Source organism: Watersipora subatra, chromosome 2 (assembly GCF_963576615.1).
Source record: "Watersipora subatra chromosome 2, tzWatSuba1.1, whole genome shotgun sequence".
Lineage (NCBI taxonomy): Eukaryota > Metazoa > Bryozoa > Gymnolaemata > Cheilostomatida > Watersiporidae > Watersipora > Watersipora subatra.
In genome coordinates, this window is record NC_088709.1 from 73,537,744 (window position 1) to 73,562,287 (window position 24,544).

The 24,544-nt window shown below is 34.4% G+C and overlaps 1 protein-coding gene across 1 annotated transcript in view; it reads left to right on the top strand.

Moving 5' to 3' along the window:
• The window catches only part of LOC137388545 (hepatocyte growth factor receptor-like), a 43,661-nt gene that overhangs the window by 16,450 nt on the left and 2,667 nt on the right, over nt 1–24,544 (top strand). The window contains exons 9-19 of the mRNA XM_068075028.1: nt 269–372; nt 731–800; nt 1,816–1,872; nt 9,251–9,400; nt 10,908–11,098; nt 16,066–16,278; nt 18,146–18,377; nt 19,375–19,575; nt 21,562–21,749; nt 23,143–23,252; nt 23,444–23,606. Coding sequence (XP_067931129.1) covers nt 269–372; nt 731–800; nt 1,816–1,872; nt 9,251–9,400; nt 10,908–11,098; nt 16,066–16,278; nt 18,146–18,377; nt 19,375–19,575; nt 21,562–21,749; nt 23,143–23,252; nt 23,444–23,606 — 1,679 coding nt within the window. The remainder of the gene's footprint in view (nt 1–268; nt 373–730; nt 801–1,815; nt 1,873–9,250; nt 9,401–10,907; nt 11,099–16,065; nt 16,279–18,145; nt 18,378–19,374; nt 19,576–21,561; nt 21,750–23,142; nt 23,253–23,443; nt 23,607–24,544) is intronic.

A 24,544-nucleotide genomic window follows, 5' to 3' on the forward strand; every position in this document is an offset into this window, starting at 1 on the left:
CAATGACTCATTAATATCAAGGTGAAATCTACAACAAGCTATCGTTATTGCTACATACAACTGAACAGCTTCATTTTAAATGCTCTGAAATAAAGTAACTATTTTACTAACACTGTTAAACCAATAAAACCACTATTAAAATGCTAATAAAACAGTAACTAAAGTCTGTTGTTACTGTTGCTACAAAAACCTTTCAAAAAAGACGTAACTTATTGAATGGAGTTGACTCAATCCTGCACCATAGCTGGGTTTTCCTTGCTGCTCTTAGGAAGGTCAAGCATCCTCTCGTACAGTAATGGAATTTGGCTGAGAACCCCTGGTCTTATGAGTGCTTGGTGTGTTTACCAGCTAGTTCCTTTAGATAAGTTGGAGGTCGGCTTTACCATTTCTACGGCAGGCCTCCGTCTATTTTGCTCAGACAAAGCTGGTTTAGACTTCTTCAGATGGTAACAAAGAGTTTAGCTAAGTTCAATCACCTCTGGAGTAAGATCTCAGCTGACCGAGAAAATTTGGGCTTAAAATAGAATGACCTTTTAAGGCAGGCGTTCAACTTGATCTCGTGCCCATGTTTGATTGAGAAAAGGCTAAGACTCCTCCTTTTTTTCCTTTTTTTACCTTTAGCTGTGACTTGCTCGTTTATCAAGGCTGAGTCTCTTTAAAGGCGGTTAGTAGTTTTGGATGGTCACCAGGGTGGGTTGTACCTGATACTCTTTCCATCTCACCCTTTTAGGATATATCTATTCCTCAGTTTTTGTCACTCCCAGATGACTTCATCTGGTTTCCGGAAGACAGGAGCCTTGGTAAAACTAGCAGCCAACGCTACTGTTATGGCTCTCTGACATTTTCCTGAGCAGATTTTTTCAGGTTTGGACATTCCTTACAAATGTGCCCCTTTTTACCACAATCCAAACAGAAGGAGAGTCTTGGCAAAGTTGCCAAAATAGTTTTTTAGTGGGGCCTGTCTACTCATGGAGCCTTTTGACCTTCTGGGCCAGCTGTTGCATTAGCTGTAGCACTAGCTGTAGCACCATCTGTGCGAGTCGACTGAGGAGGTTTGCCTTTGCAACATTCAGTTGTTCAGTGCTTCTTTGTCCACAGACCTGACAAAGATGCTGGTAGGCTGGCTTTCCCTCACTCTTTCATGTAAGTACTTATTGCCTTGCCAGCACTAATGGCACCTGCCTGCATAGGGTAGTACTATCAATAGGCGATGCTGCAAAAGAAGAAGAGTCGAGTTGACGTTTCTACGTTGCAAAATGTCCCAATGGCTATGTTAACTGGATGAGGTGAGTAAATCTTTGTAGGCAATACAGACTAGCATCTTTACTTTAGAGGAATGCTTTTGGAAGGCCACCTTGTTGCTCCATGTCAGTGAGCTAAGCCAGCTTTGGCCCTGTCTGAGAGACAGAACAAACCCAGTTCGTAGCATGCCAAAGTTTGTTAAAGTTTGTCTGCAATCTTTGGCTTCTTCCTAGAGAGCATCTTTAATGTGTAATTGGGTGGCCTCCTCTGTCTATTGGTTAGAGTTCGCTACCTCTGGAAACTGGGTGATGAAATACTTAACATCCGTAGTCCTGGTGTATTGGAGAGCCTAAAACTGGTGCTTCATTTGAACTGATGATCCATTAGCATTATCTGCCTGCATAAAAAACTATAGATGTGCAAATTCAACTGTATAATAGTAATAATCTAAAGCGCTATATCAATTACTATCTAACTATAATGTGTGAGTGCGACTAGTAAAATCAATACGTTTTTGTCTCTGACTCACCACGTGCTCTGAAGCTATACTGAATCTAAATATGATTTTTGTAGATACAACAAGAAACAGTGAAAGAACCACTAATTCGTTAAGTACGAACACAACTGCTGGTATGAACTTGAATGTTTTAAACGGCGCTATAGTTAAGGCTGAAATTAAAATATTTACAGTGCTATCTACTAATACTGTGAATACTACTAATACTGTGGTAACTACTAATACTGAGAATAGTATTAATACTTTGACTACGACTAATAACTAATACTGTGACTACTACTAATACTGTTGGTAATAGTAATACTGTGACTACTGCATATGCTGTGACTACTATTAATGCTGTTGCTACTACTAATAATGTGACTACTACTAATGCTGTGACGACTACTAATACAGTGACTACTACTAATACTGTGACTACTGCTAAAACTATGACTTCTGCAAAAGCTGTGGCTACTGCTAATACTGTGATTACTACTAATGCAGTTACTACTATTAATACTGTAACTACTGTCAAAACTGTGACTACTAGTAAATGTTGTGACTACTACTAATCCTATGACTAATACTGTGCCTACTACTAGCACTGTGACTACTACTAATACTATGACTACTAATATTAATGTGACAACTGCTAATACTGTGACTGCTACTAGTACTGTGTCTACTGCTAATACTGTTGCTGCTAATACTATGAATACTACACATACAGTGAATACCACTAATACAGTGACTACTACTAATACTGCAGTTACTGCTAATATTGTCACTACTAATACTGTGACTACTGCTAATACTATGACTACTACTGATGTGACTGCTATTAGTGCAATAACATATTAAGATCAAAGATAACTCTACAACAAGTTATCACCATTGCCACATACAACTGAACGACTTGTTTCAAACTCTTTAAAATGATATGACCACTTTTACTAACACTGCTAAACTAATAAAACAACTTCAAAAAATGGTAACTACAGTACAACCAGTACTTAGTATAACTAAGTACAACCAAATATCTTGTTACATAAACTTTTTTAGTTTCTAACTAAACTGTTTCTTTAGTACCACAGGCAATGTATGTTTATATATGTTACCTTAAAAGAAGCTGTTGCTTTATTACTAGCTTTAATGTAGTTGTGCTGCTAATGTTCTTCCAGCAAAAGATTGTGCTACATTTAAAAAGAAAATAGTAAAACTTTTTCTAAAAAATATCTGACATGATACTGGTGTTCTTATGAATTTTGTTAACAACCGGTGACGCTACTAATTCAATTAATGATTATTTAGTATTTTCTGCCATAAACAAAATAAAATAATTTAGTTGCCAATTTAACTGTATAATAATGATATTTCATAGCGCTATTTCATTTACTATTTAACTACGATGTGTTAGTGGGAAGTGTGAAATCAAAACCTTTTTGTTTTTGACTCACCACATGCTCTGAAGCTATACTGAATCTAAGTATGAGTTTTGTAGATTCAACGAGAAACAGTGAAACAACCACTCAACCGTTGAGTACAACCACAACTCTTGGTATGAACTTGAATGTTTTACACGACTTTATAGTTATTGCTGATATTAAAAAATATATTTGCAAGGGATATCTACTAATACTGTGGTTACTGTTAAAATTGTGAGTACCACCATTATTGTGACTACTGCTAATACTTGACTATTATTAATACTGTGATTATCACTAAAGCAATGAATACTTATTATATTGTGGCTACTAGTGACACTGTGACTACTAGTAATACTGTGAATACTACTATTACTGGTAATATTACTAATACTGTGACAATTACTGATACTGTAACTACTACTAATAATGTGGCTATAGATGATAATGTGACTGCTTGTAATACTATGATTTCTATTAATACTGGGACTACTACTATTACTGCGACTACAGCTAATACTGTGGCTACTGCTAATACTGTGACTATTAGTAATACTGTGAATACTCCTAACACTGTGACTACTACTAATATGGTGATTACTACCGATATTGTGACTACTACTAAGACTGTGACTAGTACTAATACTATGACTACTACTACTGCTGTGACTGTTATTAGTGCAATAAGATATTAAGATGAAAGATAACTCTACAACAAGTTATCACCATTGCCACATACAGCTGAAAGACTCGTTTCAAAGTCTTTAACCTGATGTGACCTTTTTTGCTAACACTGCTAAACCAATTAAACACCTTTTAACAGGGTAACGACACAGTACTATTGTGACTACTACAAATAATGTGACTACTGATAATACTATCTTACTATAATGCATAGTGGGAGCTGCAAAATCAAAACATTTTTGTTTCTGACTCACCACATGCTCTGAAGCTATACTGAATCTAAGTATGATTTTTGGTAGACACAACAACAAACAGTGAAACAACCACTCAACCGTTGAGTACAACCACAACTCCTGGTATGAACTTAATGTTTTACACTGCTTTATAGTCATTGCCGAATTTAAAAGATGTTTTCCAATCATGTGACTACTGCAAATACTGTGACTGCTGCTAACACTATCTTACTATAATGCTTGGTGGGAGCTGTAAAATCAAAACGTTTTTGTTTTTGACTCACCACATGCTCTGAAGCTATACTGAATCTAAGTATGATTTTTGGTAGACACAACAACAAACAGTGAAACAATCACTCAACCGTTGAGTACAACCACAACTCCTGGTATGAACTTAATGTTTTACACTGCTTTATAGTCATTGCCGAATTTAAAAGATGTTTTCTAATACTATGATTACTGCAAATACTGTGACTACTGCTAATACTATCTTACTATAATGCTTGGTGAGAGCTGTAAACTCAAAACATTATTGTTTCTGACTCACCACATGCTCTGAAGCTATACTGAATCTAAGTATGATTTTTTGGTAGACACAACAACAAACAGTGAAACAACCACTCCTCCATTGAGTACAACCACAACTCCTGGTATGAACTAGAATATTTTACACTGCTTTATAGTCATTGCCGAATTTAAAAGATGTTTTCTAATACTGTGACTACTGCAAATACTGTGACTACTGCTAATACTATTTTACTATAATGCTTGGTGGGAGCTGTAAAATCAAAACGTTTTTGTTTCTGACTCACCACATGCTCTGAAGCTATACTGAATCTAAGTATGATTTTTGGTAGACACAACAACAAACAGTGAAACAACCACTCCTCCATTGAGTACAACCACAACTCCTGGTATGAACTAGAATGTTTTACACTGCTTTATAGTCATTGCTGAATTTAAAAGATGTTTTGTAATACTGCGACTACTGCAAAGATTGTGACTACTGCTAATACTGTTTTACTATAATGCTTGGTGGGAGCTGTAAAATCAAAACGTTTTGTTTTTGACTCATCACATGCTTTCAAGCTATACTGAATCTAAGTATGATTTTTGGTAGACACAACAACAAACAGTGAAACAACCACTCCTCCATTGAGTACAACCACAACTCCTGGTATGAACTAGATTGTTTTACACTGCTTTATAGTCATTGCCGAATTTAAAAGATGTTTTCCAATCATGTGACTACTGCAAATACTGTGACTGCTGCTAACACTATCTTACTATAATGCTTGGTGGGAGCTGTAAAATCAAAACGTTTTTGTTTCTGACTCACCACATGCTCTGAAGCTATACTGAATCTAAGTATGATTTTTGGTAGACACAACAACAAACAGTGAAACAACCACTCCTCCATTGAGTACAACCACAACTCCTGGTATGAACTAGATTGTTTTACACTGCTTTATAGTCATTGCCGAATTTAAAAGATGTTTTCCAATCATGTGACTACTGCAAATACTGTGACTGCTGCTAACACTATCTTACTATAATGCTTGGTGGGAGCTGTAAAATCAAAACGTTTTTGTTTTTGACTCACCACATGCTCTGAAGCTATACTGAATCTAAGTATGATTTTTGGTAGACACAACAACAAACAGTGAAACAACCACTCCTCCATTGAATACAACGACAACTCCTGGTATGAACTAAACTGTTTTACACTTCTTTATAGTCATTGCCGAATTTAAAAGATGTTTTGTAATACTGCGACTACTGCCAATACTGTGACTACTGCTAATACTATCTTACTATAATGCTTGGTAGGAGCTGTAAAATCAAAATGTTTTTGTTTTTGACTCACCAAATGCTCTCAAGCTATACTGAATCTAAGTATGATTTTTGGTAAACACAACAACAAACAGTGAAACAACCACTCAACCGTTGAGTACAACCACAACTCCTGGTATGAACTAGAATATTTTACACTGCTTTATAGTCATTGCCGAATTTAAAAGATGTTTTCTAATACTGCGACTACTGCAAATACTGTGACTACTGTTAATACTATTTTACTATAATGCTTGGTGGGAGCTGTAAAATCAAAACATTTTTGTTTCTGACTCACCACATGCTCTGAAGCTATACTGAATCTAAGTATGATTTTTGGTAGACACAACAACAAACAGTGAAACAACCACTCCTCCATTGAGTACAACCACAACTCCTGGTATGAACTTAACGTTTTACACTGCTTTATAGTCATTGCTTAATTTAAAAAATGTTTTCTAATACTGTGACTACTGCAAATACTGTGACTACTGCAAATGCTATCTTACTATAATGCTTGGTAGGAGCTGTAAAATCAAAACGTTTTTGTTTTTGACTCACCACATGCTCTGAAGCTATACTGAATCTAAGTATGATTTTTGGTAGACACAACAACAAACAGTGACACAACCACTCAACCGTTGAGTACAACCACAACTCCTGGTATGAACTTAACGTTTTACACTGCTTTATAGTCATTGCTAAATTTAAAAGATGTTTTCTAATACTGTGACTACTGCAAATACTGTGACTACTGCTAATACTAACTTACTATAATGCTTGGTGGGAGCTGTAAAATCAAAATGTTTTTGTTTCTGACTCACCACATGCTCTGAAGCTATACTGAATCTAAATATGATTTTTGGTAGACACAACAACAAACAGTGAAACAACCACTCAACCGTTGAGTACAACCACAACTCCTGGTATGAACTTAACGTTTTACACTGCTTTATAGTCATTGCCGAATTTAAAAGATGTTTTCTAATACTGTGACTACTGCGAATACTGTGACTACTGCAAATGCTATCTTACTATAATGCTTGGTAGGAGCTGTAAAATCAAAACGTTTTTGTTTTTGACTCACCACATGCTCTGAAGCTATACTGAATCTAAGTATGGTTTTTGGTAGACACAACAACAAACAGTGAAACAACCACTCCTCCATTGAGTACAACCACAACTCCTGGTATGAACTTGAATGTTTTACACTACTTTATAGTCAATGCCGAATTTAAAAGATGTTTTCCAATCATGTGACTAATGCACATACTGTGACTACTGCTAACACTATCTTACTATAATGCTTGGTGGGAGCTGTAAAATCAAAACGTTTTTGTTTTTGTTTTTGACTCACCACATGCTCTACAGCTATACTGAATCTAAGTATGATTTTTGGTAGACACAACAACAAACAGTGAAACAACTACTCAACCGTTGAGTACAACCACAACTCCTGGTATGAACTTAATGTTTTACACTGCTTTATAGTCATTGCCGAAATTAAAAGATGTTTTCCAATCATGTGACTAATGCAAATACTGTGACTACTGCTAACACTATCCTACTATAATGCTTGGTGGGAGCTGTAAAATGAAAACGTTTTTGTTTCTGACTCACCACATGCTCTGAAGCTATATTGAATCTAAGTATGATTTTTGGTGGACACAACAACAAACAGTGAAACAATCACTCAACCGTTGAGTACAACCACAACTCCTGGTATGAACTTGAATGTTTTACACGACTTTATAGTTATTGCTGATATTAAAAAATATATTTGCAAGGGATATCTACTAATACTGTGGTTACTGCTAAAATTCTGAGTACCACCATCATTTTGACTACTGCTAATACTGTGACTATTATTAATACTGTGATTATCACTAAAGCAATGACTACTAATTATATTTTGACTACTAGTAATACTGTGACTACTAGTAATACTGTGAATACTACTATTACTGGTAATATTACTAATACTGTAACATTTACTGATACTGTAACTACTACTAATAATGTGGCTATAGCTAATATTGTGACTACTTGTAATACTGTGATTTCGACTAATACTGGGACTACTACTATTACTGTGACTACAGCTAATACTGTGGTTACTGCTAATACTGTGACTATTAGAAATACTGTGACTACTCCTTTCACTGTGACTACTACTAATATAGTGACTACTACTAATATTGTGACTACTAATATTGTGACTACTACTAATAATGTGACTACTACTAATACTATGACTACTGCTGCTGTGACTGCTATTAGTGCAATAACATATTGAGATCAAAGATAACTCTACAACAAGTTATCACCATTGCCACATACAGCTGAAAGACTTGTTTCAAACTCCATCAATTGATGTGACCTCTTTTACTAACAATGCTAAACCAATAAACCAATTAAACAACTTTTAACAGGGTGACGTCACAGTACAACCAAATATTTCGTTATAAAAACTTTATTAGTTTCTGACTAAACTGTTTTAGTACCATAAGCAATGTATGTATCTTTATGTTACGTTTAACGACATTGCTGCTTTGATACTAGCAGTATTGTCACTCTTGCTGCTAAAAATTTTGGTGTAAACTTACGCTCATTTTATCAAGACAATGTTCCAATCTTTTCTAAAACATTTCTGATGCGATACTGGTGTTCTTCTAAATTTTGTTAACAAACTGTTGCACTACCATCCTAATATTGCTGCTGTTTTTTTGTAACTAATGCTGCTGCAACCATGACATATGCTATGAGTGAATATTAGATTGCATGTTGCTTGCCTAAAGCCCTCAAATCTTTACACAAAAGACTTGAATATTCCTTTTGTATTTTTGTTTGTATTACAGCATATCGTGATTAATTGTGAGTTTGCTCATACCTTTCTTAAAACTATTTTTTCTACTCATTCTTTGATTATCATAATTGTACTAACAGGTGCTTTTACATTAGCTGCGTAGTCGTGATCGCGAGTTATTGCTATGTTCATATAGATAATCAAAGTGATAGTTAATAAAAATAATCGTAGTTTTACAGTCACAGTTAAAATAATTGCTGTAGTCATAGATTAGATTTCTTGATGCATATTGGCAGCAAAAGAGTAAAGAAAATGTTTTTGAATGTAGCAAACTAGGCAAAATATTTTTCATAAACTCACTTCACAAATCTGATTAATCAAAACTGACAGCTTGCACCCCTATTATTTATAGATTCATATGAGAGTTTCTCAATGACATTTAACAGTTTTTTAAATTTATTATAATTTTATATGAAATATTTATTATCTGATTTATGTAGAGTAGTAATAAACCTGACATTGGTTGTAGAAAGGAGCTCAGGATTTGACAACAACAGCGTGGAGTCCACCTTTATAATATTATCTACTACAGCTAGCCCTCTTTCTGCTACTGAACCTATCAATGGATTCGCCCAAAACCTTATTGATAGTTCTCGCAACAGACGAGCAGTTTCTGAGAGTGAGTATTGCAACCACTAAATGATCAGACATATTCAGTTTTACTTATGGTGTGTTCATGCAAGTTCTTCTAGGCCAGCTAGTTATATTGTAAAGTCAATCTAACTGCTGCTGTACTCTATTATATTTTAAGTTCTTTAATCTAAAATAGTAACAAACACAATGATTGCCTAAAATGAGTTAAAATTACATATATAGTAATGTGACATACTAAGCATTTTAAATTTTTTGTTTTTCATTATGTCACAAAGTGGTAATGCAATGTGACAGGTTCGAGATATCTGGTGTTGTGATTGTATCCTGATGTCTGCACAAGGCTAAGAGTTAAGACGTCCGGGTGTAATATTGCGGCTAACTATGTATAAGTAATAATATGCAGAAGATTACTGAGAGAGTATGATATAATTCTTTATTGCTGACTTGTAGACATGCACGCTGTAAACTGAATTCTTCATTCCCTTGAACTGCTGCAGTCAGGCTATTTATACCTCCTTACAATTATTCTAGAAACTTCCAGAAAATCCATTCAGGAAAAATCTAGTAATAGAACAATGCTTCTAAATTTATGATCATGACTCATCAGCGTATTGCGCAATAGCTATTGTCCTGCTATAACATTGTTTATGATACTATATACAGCACTCAGAATCTGTGACACATTATTACACAACCATTGTGAAGCAATCAGTGAATCATCAAAACTTTTATTTTACCATTTTTTGTTTATTACTTAATGTTTTGATTTTTTGTGACAGCTTAAAAAAGGTTGGTTGTACTATGGATATCATAGAGCTACATGTATGTTAACACTGTACTCGTATAACTATGGTACAACAAAAGCAACAGAACCATTTTATTACTATACTCATAGAGCTATGATACAACTAAAGCCACAGAAAAATTTTATTACTATACTCATAGAGCTATGCTATCACTATACTCATAGAGCTATGCTATCACTGTACTAATAAAGCTATGTTATCACTATACCCATAGAACTATATTATCACTACATTGTTTGAATTATCGCATTAATACATACTCTCATAGACCAATAAGTGCTTCTTATCCTATGCTTGCGAATGGCTGTGTATGTTCTTTTTGCCTTTGAGTGTTGCTGTAAATATTGTATCACCCTGAATCCAATAGAACTTGCAAGTTTTCGAATACTGCTGCCATACTGAGATGAAACTGTCATTCAGGTAATTTGTTGGGCTCTTCAATAAAAAATAAACAGTTTCTGTATTTTCCAATTTTTTAACAGAATCAGTTTAAAATAAAACTATAGCCAATAAAAAACCAACAAAATCAAGCGAGTTATTTCACTTGCTTTTTTGATTTATGTATAAACCTGCAAAAACTTGTGTAGCTGTTATTAAAACATTTATAAGCGATGTAAGAAATGTGCAGATATCTTACAAAAGCTATTAAATTTATTCATCACATCCCAAAAAAATCAATAGCTCACACTTTACTACGTAATTATTTTTATTTTCTATTTCTACTAGAGATTAATGAAAGCTATCTTAATGGGAACAATGGTGTCGACTTTACGGTCGGTTTCATATTTGATGGTTACAATGAGTACAGAGACTTGGAGACAAGCTCGGATGCAGAAATCAGAGACCTCGCTACTCTGTACGTCTATGATGATCCTGTCGTAGACACATTCCTAGATCAATATGGCAACCAAGTTCTGGTAAGATGGAATACTTTTCTTAACCTGTTTGTAGTTTTGTTTAGGAAACCACCTCAAACTTGGAAACATGTTTGATTAGACCGGATACGAATTAAGGTTATGAATTAGGAGCATGTACAAATTAAGCTGAGTACTGTCATACAAAAGTTAGAAAAACTAGTTTTTTTAACTGAATACTGGCAGTATGAACCTCATTTACTTGATTTCTCTCTGTATCTAAAACTGAAAAAAATTTAATAGATAGATCAATAAATAGATAGATAGATAGAGAGATAGATAGATAGATAGACATAGAGAGAGACAAACAGACAGATAGATAGACATAGAGAGAGACAAACAGACAGATAGATAGACATACATAGAGAGAGACAAACAGACAGATAAGCAGACATACATAAAGAGACAAACAGACATGAAAATAGATATATAGATTGATAAGTAGATAGATACATAGATATATATCAGCTATATTAACCCGCTCACTGCTAATTAACGCAAAGTAGACCATGAGACAAAACAAAAATGATAAAGTGATGCTGTAAGAAAATGTAGATCGCTTCCAAGAAAAATGTACTAAGATTTAAAATTCTTATTTCTGCACTTGGCTCACATTTTTGGTTTAGTTTAAACAGCATACAATATTAATTTTATAGATTGGTAAGAATGAGTTAACGCTGCTGTTCTTTAAAAACTTTTAGAAAAATTATTGCAGTGTTAATCCAAATCACTCACTTTAAGAAAACAGCAGAGTGGTTTAAAATGTTATTTCCTGCTACCACATTGTTGGTAGCCTGAGTACAATCAAATTATGTTATGGTAAAATGGTGGATAGTTAATGAATGTAGAATGATGAAGGAATAAAAGGATTCTAAGTTAAGTATCGTATTACACTGCACTGCAACTCCTGCAGACAACCATTTACCAGCAAAACACAGCCAACATCAGCTTAAATCCAGTCAAGGTTAAATTTTGTGTATAACACAATGTCATTGCAAAATGTCATAGTACAATGTCATAGCAAAATGTCATGTAAAAATGGCTTGCATGTACGTATTTAACTGAGGCATATACATGTATTATTGGATCAGCCGCAAAAAGTGCCTTTTAGCATAAAAGTGAAATTTCCTTTTATGACACACTTAGTTCACACCCCTCCATGGTTTAAACATCAGTAATATCACTCATCATACACATCATTTTTATATCGTTTAGGTGGTTTACACATTTAGAGGAATATTGCCCAGTTTGGCTTAAAATTGTCAGTTTTGTCATATGCCATAAGTTCACAGTTTCCATCAGAAAGAGTGATAGCAGATCTTTATTGATGGTTCTTTTGGGATGGTATAACTTTATGTCAGTAATATGTCTTTAGGTAGAGCTGACTTTAACTGCAGTGTTAGTGATCATTAGGATTACTTCACCAATATTCCAGGTGGTTGTATATATCTAGCATTAAGGAGTTTCACATACATATTGTATTTCATCCTGAATTGGCTAATATGAGTATCTTTCAGTCGTCAAAACGGGTTGCCAGAAAAGTCTGTCAGTAGACATCTTATGTGCCTATACACTGGTTCACCTCAAAGTAATGCTCTCTTCTTAGTCAAGGAACTACACTAATAAGCGTTCTCTGCATTTAAAGATGAACCTACACAAAATATTTAGTAAGTTTTATCAGAAGCTCTCAGTATCTTTAATCATTTGCAGTGTTTTATGAGGTCTGATTGCCAGAATGTTTCAAAATTAAAAATAAATAAATCTTGATCGCAATGAAAATTCTCAGATCAAGCAAATGCGTGACCATGATGTTTATAAATGCAAAGAGGCTGACAGAAGAGAGACATGTAACACTTCAACTTTAATACGATAGTTGACATCAACGATCACAACAGTAACAGCTAGTGACATCATTTTACATGTCTTTTGTTGTGAGTTTTAATTGTGATCAGGTTTGATCAATTTTAATTTTGAAACATCTTGACAATCAGATCATCTAAAAACTCAAAAAGTAATCGCAAATGATAAAAAATATTGTTACTTTTTAATAAAATCTACAAAATCTTTGAGTAAGTCGATCTGTAGCTTTTATATCAAGGCGTCGATTTCTTCATTGGTGATGCTAGCACTTTGTTGTTGGTGAGAGCAGTGTAAGATAGAGGTCAAATACAATCTCATAGCACTTTGTTTTCTCTATATTACGACACTCATGTTGTTTATATAAAAGACTCATTTGACTCATTTTGATTCATGAGACTTACTTAAGCGATCTGGTCAGGTGTCACCACACAATATATCTATTAGAGACATTTGGTCAGACTGTCGCCACCTAGTTGATACAACAAAAATATTTTTTCTGTTGAATTTTAATCAAAATGTGGCACAATGTTTATGGAACCATCAGAAGAAGTCAACAACATTTTCCTCTCCATATGCTGACAATTAAATCCGTTATCTTGATATGCTGTTTTTGGTTTGCTAAGGACATCCTTCTTATTCTTTCAGTGTCTGTATCTCGCATCCTGTGTAAACATTAAGGTTTTAATACTTAATTAATTATTATCATAGCAACTTGGTTCTGGGATTCCGGGTCCTGGTTTTGTAAAGGGTATATAAGACTGTTTGATAATTAGTGTGCATAAATTATCAAGTCAAGTCATCAAGTCATCAATTAATAAGCAAGTCATCAAGAGTAAAGTACAGTTAAGTTCAATATAATCAATAAGCTAATCTCTTAATCAATTTGAAGATAGTTTATAGTTTAAATACACCACATCCAGCAGTTGTTGATGTGGTTTACAGTTCACTTAGTCGTGCTTCTATACAGAAAGTGTTACTTCTATAACATGATTCCTTGTTTGACAAGAGTTATTTCAGAAGTACTCTCCAGTAAAATATATGTTCAATAAACTAAACTGTGTTTCTTTACTGTTGTCTCCTTTTGGAGGTCGTACTCAAAGCTAACTAGGTTCACAGTCTACTAAAGTTAAGTACTACCAACATAATGCACTAGGTTTGGTGCCAAACTTGATCATAACTTATCCATAAAAATACTTGCTACCTTGTCATCTGAAGGGTGTTAGATAATCTCATCGCCATATCTGGCATTTATTCACTACTTTAACAATATCTTACAGCAGTGCATTACCCCAGTTTCATCAAGAAAGATAAAATGATTTGTCATTCACTAGATAATGGGTATCAGAAATCTCTGAAACACTTCAATGGAATGGGAACAAACACAACCAACAATCAAGACTCCAATCATAAGTTTGAGCCTCTTCTTAGGTACCCTTGTCAGCGCATCTGTTATGTTCTTTTTTAACCTGACTAATCTGACATTTATACATAATTTATGACACATGATCAGCTTAACAATCAGGCTGAGCTGACTGTTACTTCAAATAACAGTTCAACTAAACTGCTAACTTTAAAAAACTTACTGTTCTGAATATCAGTCTACTCACCCAAATACAATCATTCATGTTCTTATTGAGTTCAGGCTCTGCTGTATGTATCTGATGTCACAACTCAATCCATCTGCTACAGCCTCAAGCTCTGAGACATTTCTACCACCTTGTTGTAGTCAATAACCATCTATCTTAAACTATGTGATCACCAAATTTCAACGGTTACTTCAACACACCAAGTTTGCTTGCTCCGCACCTTATACTACCTGCTGACGTACCAGACACATAGTGCACGCCTCTAACCGGATTTTTGTTATTAAGCCACTGTAGTCTCATCAAGCATAACTTTTTATACAACTTGAAATATTCATCACAGTCACCAGTTTATTTTTTCGGAAAATTACAAATATATTAATAGTCATTCTTATACCAACTGTAATACCTTGTAAAAACACTAGGTATAGCGAGTTTAATCATCAGCTTTGTCATCAACAACTCGGTCAACATTATTAGGAGCCCAAGCAAAAAATGGTTCTGAATTTTTCTCACACAAAAACTAAGCAATCAGTTATCACTGATGTTTGTAGGTTGCGATACTTTTCATTGTTCAACACACGAGTCATGACATGATTAATAGGTAAAATGTCCTCATCCTATAAAGTTTAGAACTTTAGAGTATGTAATGGTAAGTGCTTGCTTCAACTATGGAATCTATTGGTAACATCAATCGAGCACTTTGGACATGATCTTAGGTGCAAAATTAGCTCTAAAACCTATTCTTGTCGAAACATAAAGCTTAGTTTCATGATTAAAATTTAAAAAGCTCATCATCAACACACAGCTGCAAATACGTCATTTCAAAATCAAGTAAACAACAATTCAAACCAAACCTTAACTACTTTAAAAAATTTTCTTGGGAAACTACAATGTTTGTTTCTAGTCTAACTCTCAACCATAATTTATTACGGGCCGATTTCTTTTTTTTGTTAAGCTAAAATGCAGTTATCATTTATATTACTTCTTCAGCGTCTCTACACACTGACTCGTCATGTACTAACCAACTAACTACTCTACTAACTAGCCACACTCAATCCAAGATTCAACTTCCTTCTTATATTCCGTTTTATACTCACAATTCACATTATACTTCCCGCATTGATTTGTCCGAAAAGACTTTTTAGTAACTGTAGAGAAAATATTTGTTTGAGTCCCGAGTGTTCAATCGCTAGCAAAATCAACAAGTTTTACTTTGTTAGCTAAACAAGTCTAAGTTGTCTTTCATTTTGAGTCCAGCATCTGCATTTGGAAACTTTATCTGAGAAGCTGAAATTCTGCCTTCTCATTAGAATGTATTTAGTAAAGTCTCAGACACTATGACCTAGTTTTCGTTGTGCAGGTTTACCAGATTATGCTGTTGAAAATATTTTCCTCTACCAGTAGTGCTTCTAGGGAACTATACTGGCAGCTCAAATGCCAGTTTTTATGTCCTACTTCTGAAATAACTACATGTAGTTGATCATCATCAGACAACACATGTGATTAGCCATGTTTCATTTGCAGGAAGTGGCAACAGATGACATTATTACGATGTCTGGCAAAAACTTGGACTATGGAGTAGCAGAAGAAGACTACATCATAGAAGTTGGGCTAGGTTATTGCAATTTGACCGATCTTAGCTCCAACCAATTAGCCTGTCGTCCTCCTGCAGAAGAGCCAGAAATCTTTGAAGGGAACACAATAAGCTTCAAGGGAAAACATCAACCTCATGTTCAGGTTAGTTGAAAACTGGTTACTCAATGGCTCTATAAGATTTGATTTACCCTCGTTAAGAGAAGTGCAGCTATCAAGAAAAAATAAATGTACTTTCTCCTAGATAGATAGCCATTAACAACCAAACCTCACTTAAGGCATTTGTGTTATGTATACAGAAAAATTGCAAATGTGAGCTATATATAGCCTTTCAATAGATACGAATGGTTCCACTTTTGTTGGTTCAGATTAGATGCATAAACATAAACCGCAGTATTCTCAGTTTTTTTACTGGTTTTATAATTTTCTAAACCAGAAGTTTGATCTAATGCACTGAAAAGCCTTTTATGCTGTTTATTTCAAACTTTTATTCCTATACAGCCAAACACTTGAAAGATCTCATCACACTGAAATGTACTTTAGCAAACAGTGAAATTAGTAATTTGTTGCTGTCTCTCTTGTCAAGAGAGATTAACTGTTGATCACATATTTCCTATTAGCCTGCGGCCTAAAATCTTTTTTATAATGCAATAACTTGTCCAGCTATACGAAATGAGTGTTTCAAAGGTTTAACAGTTTCCTCATCCTAACTGTAGGAAACTTACCTTGAATAATTATTAAATGTTATTATATTAACTGATATAATATATTGATGAAAGTAAAATAACTCACTAGACACTAGCACATAATCATGAATTGAAGACAATTTTTCTAGGATACTTGAGCAAGTTCTTAAAGTAATTCCTGTTGTCATAAACCTTTAGTTGCTGTCAAGTTTACACAGTTGAATTTAAACAAGCACTACTCACACCAATAAATTTGTAGGCATACAAAATTATAAAGGATAACACAATTATTTTCTTCTAAAAGAAATTAAATTTATAAAACAAACATTGGTCAATCTAAAATGCATCTAAAAGGTAGGCCTAAATGTTGATCTCCAGACTTTTACCATGAAGCCCATTAAGGCATGGCATGTTATCATGGAAATGTCAAATAATAATCGATACATCTCAGATCATAGCTCATCTATATACATGTACATCTCAGATTTGAGATATGTGTATCTCAGCATTTGTCTGTCTGTTTGTCCGCTTGTAAAAATAAAGTTTCTAGAATGAAAAATCTGCAGTATGCTGGATTTGAACTTGAAACATCCAGCTCTGCAGACAAGCATGCTATCCACTAGGTCAAGTGGCTACTTTGCTATACAATGGAATAATTGTGGTCTTACTCATTACAACTACCAATTTTTAATGGCTCACTCTTAACCCTTCAGCTAGTGTTATGCATGAAGCAATACCAGAAGAAAAATACAAGCCCATAAGTGAAGAAGAATGCTTAAACTCCCACGGCCAACTAGAATATTGCAAGCAGTATGGATCTGTAATAGGCACTGCGGCCAGTAAAGTATGAATTACACAGAAATAAACACAGTACACTGAAACAAGCGAGTACACAGAAATAAACAAGCAACACTTCCATTTAAAAGTTAGAATGGTAAATTTTGTATGTGTTGATTAAAAAAAAGTTTTCTGTTTCCAAAAACTGTTTGTATTGCCCATACAACGACGGGCATTTACCTAGCACCTTATAAATTGAGCACTAAACCAAGAATTGAAAAATTTAAAATAGAGTTAAAATGGTTCAAGGGCAAAAGTTTTTCGAGTTTAAATGTTTAATTTAAAGGTAAGTTAAAGGTAAGTTAAAGTAAGTTAAGAGTGTATTAAGAACTATGATCCTGAGAAATCAAAGAAGTGCCTTTTTATTTTGCCTCTACTATAGTTATTTCTGCATATGTACATTTCCTTAATGATAATAAAATTTGCCTATCAAATAGCTCTCATTTTTATTATTAATAATATTTAATTGTACAAATTTTCTGTTACAGGTTATAGCTGGAAATGTGAAGATAAATGTTGGGTATCTCTATTATAAACGAGGTATTTGGTACGACAATGATGCCTTCCGATATAGTATGATAGCACTAATCGTCATTGTCATTTTGGCTATCATTGCTATTATACTGTTCGTTATCATAAAGAAGTTCCGACAGAAAAAAAGGCTCAAAACTTCTGACAATCACAGAGATAGTCCCTCATCACGATATATAGTCGGACCAGGTAATTTTAATCAAATAAATACCGTTATAGCAAAACAAGATTCAAAAAACTTTTAAGTGAGCTGAGTGAATGGCAAATAGCTATTTTTACTATAAAAATAAATTATTGCTGATCAATACACTTAGCTACTCGTTTACCACAATATTATAACATTTCTGTTCTCATTTTTTCTTTGAAGATTTTTTGATCAAGTACAAATAACTGCCTCATAACTCTTTTCAAAGTTCGGAATTCAATCTGTTAACTGTAACTATCGATACCATTTACTCATAAGCAAATGAGCTATAGTTGGCCCTGCATGTTGTTGTAACCAGTACTCGGCTTGCTCTGATGAGTACCGCGGGGGGGGGGGGGGGGAGGGGGCTAGTGCACATCAAAAGATTTCCTTTCTGGTGACATGCTGTTTGTCATGTGCTTATTTTCCACATCATTCAAGCATTACATGTAACAATAGAAAAGCATCTAACACACCACTGGTTTCTGAGTCAGGCCAAGACAAGCTTAGGTGTCATGAAAAAAATTTTATGATAATATCTGTAAATACGCTGAAGTTATTGGACCAGCCAGAGAAGTTGCCATAATATAAGTGTCTCACTCTATTCAAACACTAATCAGTTCCTGAAAACCTCAGATTACTTTTACGGCTCCTTATTGAAGAAAATTGGTCAAGTTACTCAGCTAGTCATATAATACAGCCTTTTCATGTTTTCCAGAACTTTCTAGATTATGAGTTATGAGGTAATTACAGTCAATATTCTTGTCATAATTGGCATGCCTCGCGAATCTTTTTAAAGTCAACGACGTGGCACAGAATTCCAATGATATTCATGAGTTGTCAGTCCTATGACTGTTCTGTCACTCCCCCAAAATTAGATTACCTCCTTTTAAAATACATTTGTTCGATTCACTCAACAGGAAAAAAACTCTAAAGAATAATAAAGATAAAGAACTGTCTTTTTCCTTTTACTTTGAAATCATCTTATGAATATTTTTGCAGGTAACAAAGAAGTTCGACTTTGGTTTCCAGGACAAAAACTTGATGAAAATCTTCAGTCTAACTTGAATCGTTGCAAGATTCCCTGTGAAAGGTTAAGCATAGGAAAACAGATTGGAAAAGGGAACTTTGGGCTAGTTTATAAAGGTCAACTCATTACTCCATCTGGAAATCTCAAGACTGTCGCTGTCAAGACTCTGAAAGGTGTGTTGCATATGCCTTCGCTCTTCTGAGAACACTATAAAACTTTGAAAAAGTTTTTATTTTTAAATGTTTGTTTTGTCAAATTTTGGTCTTGAGGTTTACACTAAATTTAAGATTAATTTAAGATTCTATAAAATTTTGATCAAAATTTTGCGGCTTTTTATTTCACAAGATCAGCACTTCTGCAAGCTACGGGCTTTATTACTAAGTGTAAAGAATTAAAATTGGCACGTCTTTAATGTAATGTTTGACAGAGGTCCATAGTTGCGAGTGTAAATATAGAATAGTTGATCTTGTCCATTTCTAAAGCCAGTAATCAACTATATTATAAAACTCTTATCTTTTAATCTTGTTTGGAACTGTCAAACAAATATAGATGGTCACTAAAGAGCTTCATATAAGATCACTTCATACGCATGCAGACAATAATTAAAGAGCTTAACAAAATGTTGATTTTTTAAGTTCCGATCTCATGACGCTCGGTCTCATAGATCAGCACTCCATCAATTGCGCTAATCGAACTGTGCTAATCAAACTGCCTTTAGAGCAGAAGAATAATCTGTACCATAAGAGGGCAATGTTCCATGACGTTAAAAAGTTCTCGCACAAGAGAGAAATTACAAGACTCACTACGGCTTGTTACCATGGTAACTCTGGTACACGTTAAACAGTGCTGGGCTCAATTGATAATCTTAGAACTTTTGGTTTTTATATAAATACGCCACGATCTATTTGATTAGAAACTCAAGAAACCATATTTCCTATTGTCATCGATGAAAGCATTCATAAATTTTGTCATAAAACACTTTGCTTTGAAAAGGAAAGCCTTCCTGAGCATATACAGGTTCGATGATGGTAACATATGCATGTAATGCCAAACAAACTCATTGCTCACAAGCGCATTGCCTTCAAGACGTTCATAAGAAAGGTTAGATTCCAATTGATCTCTTATGGTACAAAGAATGAATTAATGATGAAAGCTTTCATAGAATTCAGTGCTACAAGTAAAAAAAATATAGCAAGCAATTTATACGTATTTTAAAAAATTTTAAATCTACCATCTCACTTGAATGGCTAAAAAGCGTGTGGCAAACATGTGCTTAGAATAGAGTATGTGCTTAGAATGACTTAGCTTGCAGGGGTCTGCCACTTCAAGTGTCCTTTACGATTGATACTTGATATAATACTTGGGTAGTTTGATTGGCCAAACCTACCTTTCACTATTGTGAAGGCAAGAACACTACCCTGACTAATCGTGTACCCAAGCAACGCTACATCAGAGCCAGCATTATGAGATATGCTCTGCCTTATGTCCTTGCTTCCTTATCAATGATTATTAAATACTTACACGTAAATAGACTCGAGCAATTTTTAGGTTTGTACTTGCGTATAGTAAAAATGATATAGTTGGTGTGTATATGTACCTATATGGTTACTGTCGCAGTACTATGATGCCAACATAAAACACAAAGCTTCACATAAGTCATGAGTAGGCTAATACAGCTGCAGTAAAAGAACAGAAATTAGGTATAGAGGTGGTGTAATACTCAAGTTATGTGGCAAAGCAGAACTCCGTTATGAATACTTGTACTACTCATTCTTCACTCCCGTTACCATGGGATTAGTAGCAGTTTTTAATCATTTCTTTGAACTTTGAAGGTCATAGTTCCTTGTATCCAGTTGCTGGCACATTCAAAAGGTTAGCTAAATAGGCAAAATTACTTTTTTGCATCTAGCATCTGTTTATGATTTGGGAGCCCTTTCTGAGAAATTTAAATCTTGTGTTTTCATTGGTTGTCTCAAACCAAAATTGGAGCCCTAAGAATTTGTTCAATTTAAAGAGCTTAATCTCAACCATCACCGTCTTGAGGATTTTACTACTTGAATGAAATTTTGTCAGTTGTTGGTTCTACTTGTAGTGTTTACCCATTCTAGCATTTGCCTACAACATAAATACAGGTATTTTAATCTCTGGTTGTTTTACAGATGATAAAGAGATGAGCTTTGAGGATTTGGAAAACTTTCTGGCCGAAAGTACACTGATGATAGACTTGAAACATACAAATGTTTTGTCTCTCATCGGTGTGGTTTCTGAGAATCTACAGAGACCAATGGCTGTACTTCCATATATGGAGAATGGTGATCTGTGCAGTTTTGTCAAGTGTAATGATATGGTGAGGTGATAAGCAAATACCAGAAACTTGTCACAGCTTGATGTATATCGGCTGTGACCTTGTCGAATGCAGGACTGTCATAACTTTGCATTGAGTCTCAATACAGCTGTATTGCTTTAGGCAAGCTCTGTCACAGTTAAGCTACATTGAGTTAAGATATATTGTGCTTGCGACAACACTTAAGGGTATAACCATTAATAATGATCAATAAATGGTTGTGGTCATGGAAGAATTTTTTATTTGAGTGCAAATAAGGTTTATAATTCAAGTATTTTTAGACCAGCTTTTATAACAAAGCATAATTAGCTAAAATATTTATTTACCTTAGTTGTTGTTGCGGCCTCAGTCTTTAACTAGTTGAGACAGGTTTCTTGTATAGTATAACCAGCAAAACAATCTGAAGGAGGTTTTAACGAGCCAATTTGAACCACGTTTAAACTACCCAAAAAGCTAGACTAGACAGTTCTAGACTATTCATTTTAGTTTTTTCTAAGCATTTTATGCGTTCTTTCGCAACATCTCATTCCAGCAGTTGTGTTGGGTTTATTGTTTGCACCTTTGACATGAACTAGCATTGATAGCAAAAGGTTGATTCATACGACTTGATTTCATACCCTGTGTTAGGAGCTCACAACTACCATTACTCATAGACCAGATGCTATATTGCTTTCACAATAAGTAGTAACATGGCTGTAGTCAGACAATTTTGATTTCAACGACAGCAAGCGCTGTGTTTGCATTCATGTAAACAGACACACAAGAGTTAGCAAAAATCAGAGTTGCCTTCTCTCTAGGAAAAAGCAAGTGACTGATCTTTATATATATATATATATATATATAAAGATCAGTCACTTGCTCTTTTTAGAGAGAAGGCAACTCTGATTCTTGCTATCGGTTGTCCGTCTGACATCTGATATCTTTTGCCTTCACAGCCAAATACTTTCACAACATGCAATTGTTGCTGTGATTCAGCAGCATGCAGTTGGTAAAGTGTTTACAAATTCTGATGTCTTAAAAAAGCAAAAGTCTGTGTTTTCTAATTTATTTGGAACCTTTTAAAGATGTGGAAAAGAATTGAGCATCTTTTTCAAGATTGTTAGATTTTTATGTCACCTTAGTAGAGTACATTCAAGTCAATCAATTAAATAAATATACAGTTTATAATCTTTTCACAATCAATAATCATTTTCATTTCATACACAGAAATAGTCATTACATTGCTAATACACACCTACTCAATGCGCACCTACTTATAACAGTTCCTACAACAAAGACTATTTCACACTGTCATGAAAATGTCTGATTGATTTTAGCTTAACGTTTCTTGACATTTGCCTGCCTCATTTGTTTTTAGAGTTGTGTGTTTAGATTTTATTATCAAGTTATCTTGTAGGATTTGGTCTTAGGAGATATTCTTCACTTTGGCTTGCAAATAGCAAATGGCATGTCCTATCTAGCAGGAGAGAGATTTGTGCACCGAGACTTGGCTGCCAGAAACTGCATGCAAGTATTTAAAGGAAATAGTATTTTAGTTTTGTGTTGCACCTATACATCAACTTCTTCACCGTATACTTAATTTGCGTTAAGCTAATATATACATATATTGCTTTAGAGCTGTTCCTAATTAGATTATGATGGATTGTTAATATTTCATGTTCATTGATATAAATCAACTTTCTATTGTATGTTGGCAGGGTGGATAGCGCGTATATTGTCAAGATTGCAGACTTTGGAATGTCACGGGATGTGTATGAGAGGGATTACTACAGAATGGAAAGTATGAACAAACCACTTCCTATGAAGTGGATGGCAGTTGAGTCTTTGAAAGAAGGAAGATACAGCTCAAAGTCTGATGTGGTTCGTGTTCATAGAATCCGCAGCTGCATGATACTGTCAAGTTTTCATCTCAAAGTTTTGTACCCAAATCTAAACACGCCGTCATTTTCATTAATAAGCAGCAATGATTTGTTGGTTAGATGTTTCAAGGCTGAGGAACTTTGGTAACAAGTACACTGGGTTAACATTATAGATTAGGTGCTCAATGGATTTGTTGACCTCATGTGCAGCTACACCGCCATAAAAAATTCAAAAGCGATTTTCTCTTTCCTATGTTTGACTTTAATTATCTAAGCACTGTTGCCATATGGGAAGATAAATTGAGAGTTTTATCTTGTTAAGATTGACAAGCTCAAATACGATTTTGCATCAAAAACCCTCTCTCTACTACAAACTCAAAAAACACTGAAAATACATTATATTTTTTCATTAAAAAACACAATTTCATTTTCAAGCTCAATCTAAAGCCAAGGAGACTGGTACAACAGAGTACTATCTGTATGAATGTTATCTGTGCATGTAAATAAATTGGGGTTACATTAGTAAAATTAAAACAATCAATTAGTTTTTAAAAAGCAGCCAAAAGTTTCAATGGCTGACACTTTCAACAAGTCATTTTGCAAAATCTCAATAAGCTTTTACATGTATATTTGACTTGGACAGCAGTTTGTAAAGGCAACAACAACAACGGATAGAAGTACGTAAAACTACAAGTAGGTCTTATCAATCTCACATCAGAAATCACAGAAGATTTGTGAATAAGTAACCATTCTTGATGAAAGCATTTGTAGATTCCTCACTGCAACTTGGATTCTGCAAGTAAAAAAATTGCTGTGACTTTTTACTTTTCCATAAGAGTCCACACCACTTGATTATAATAGGCAAATATATATTTCATAAATATTTATCTATACAACATGATCAATTGTACGCGTACAAGCAAACTACATACGGTGAGG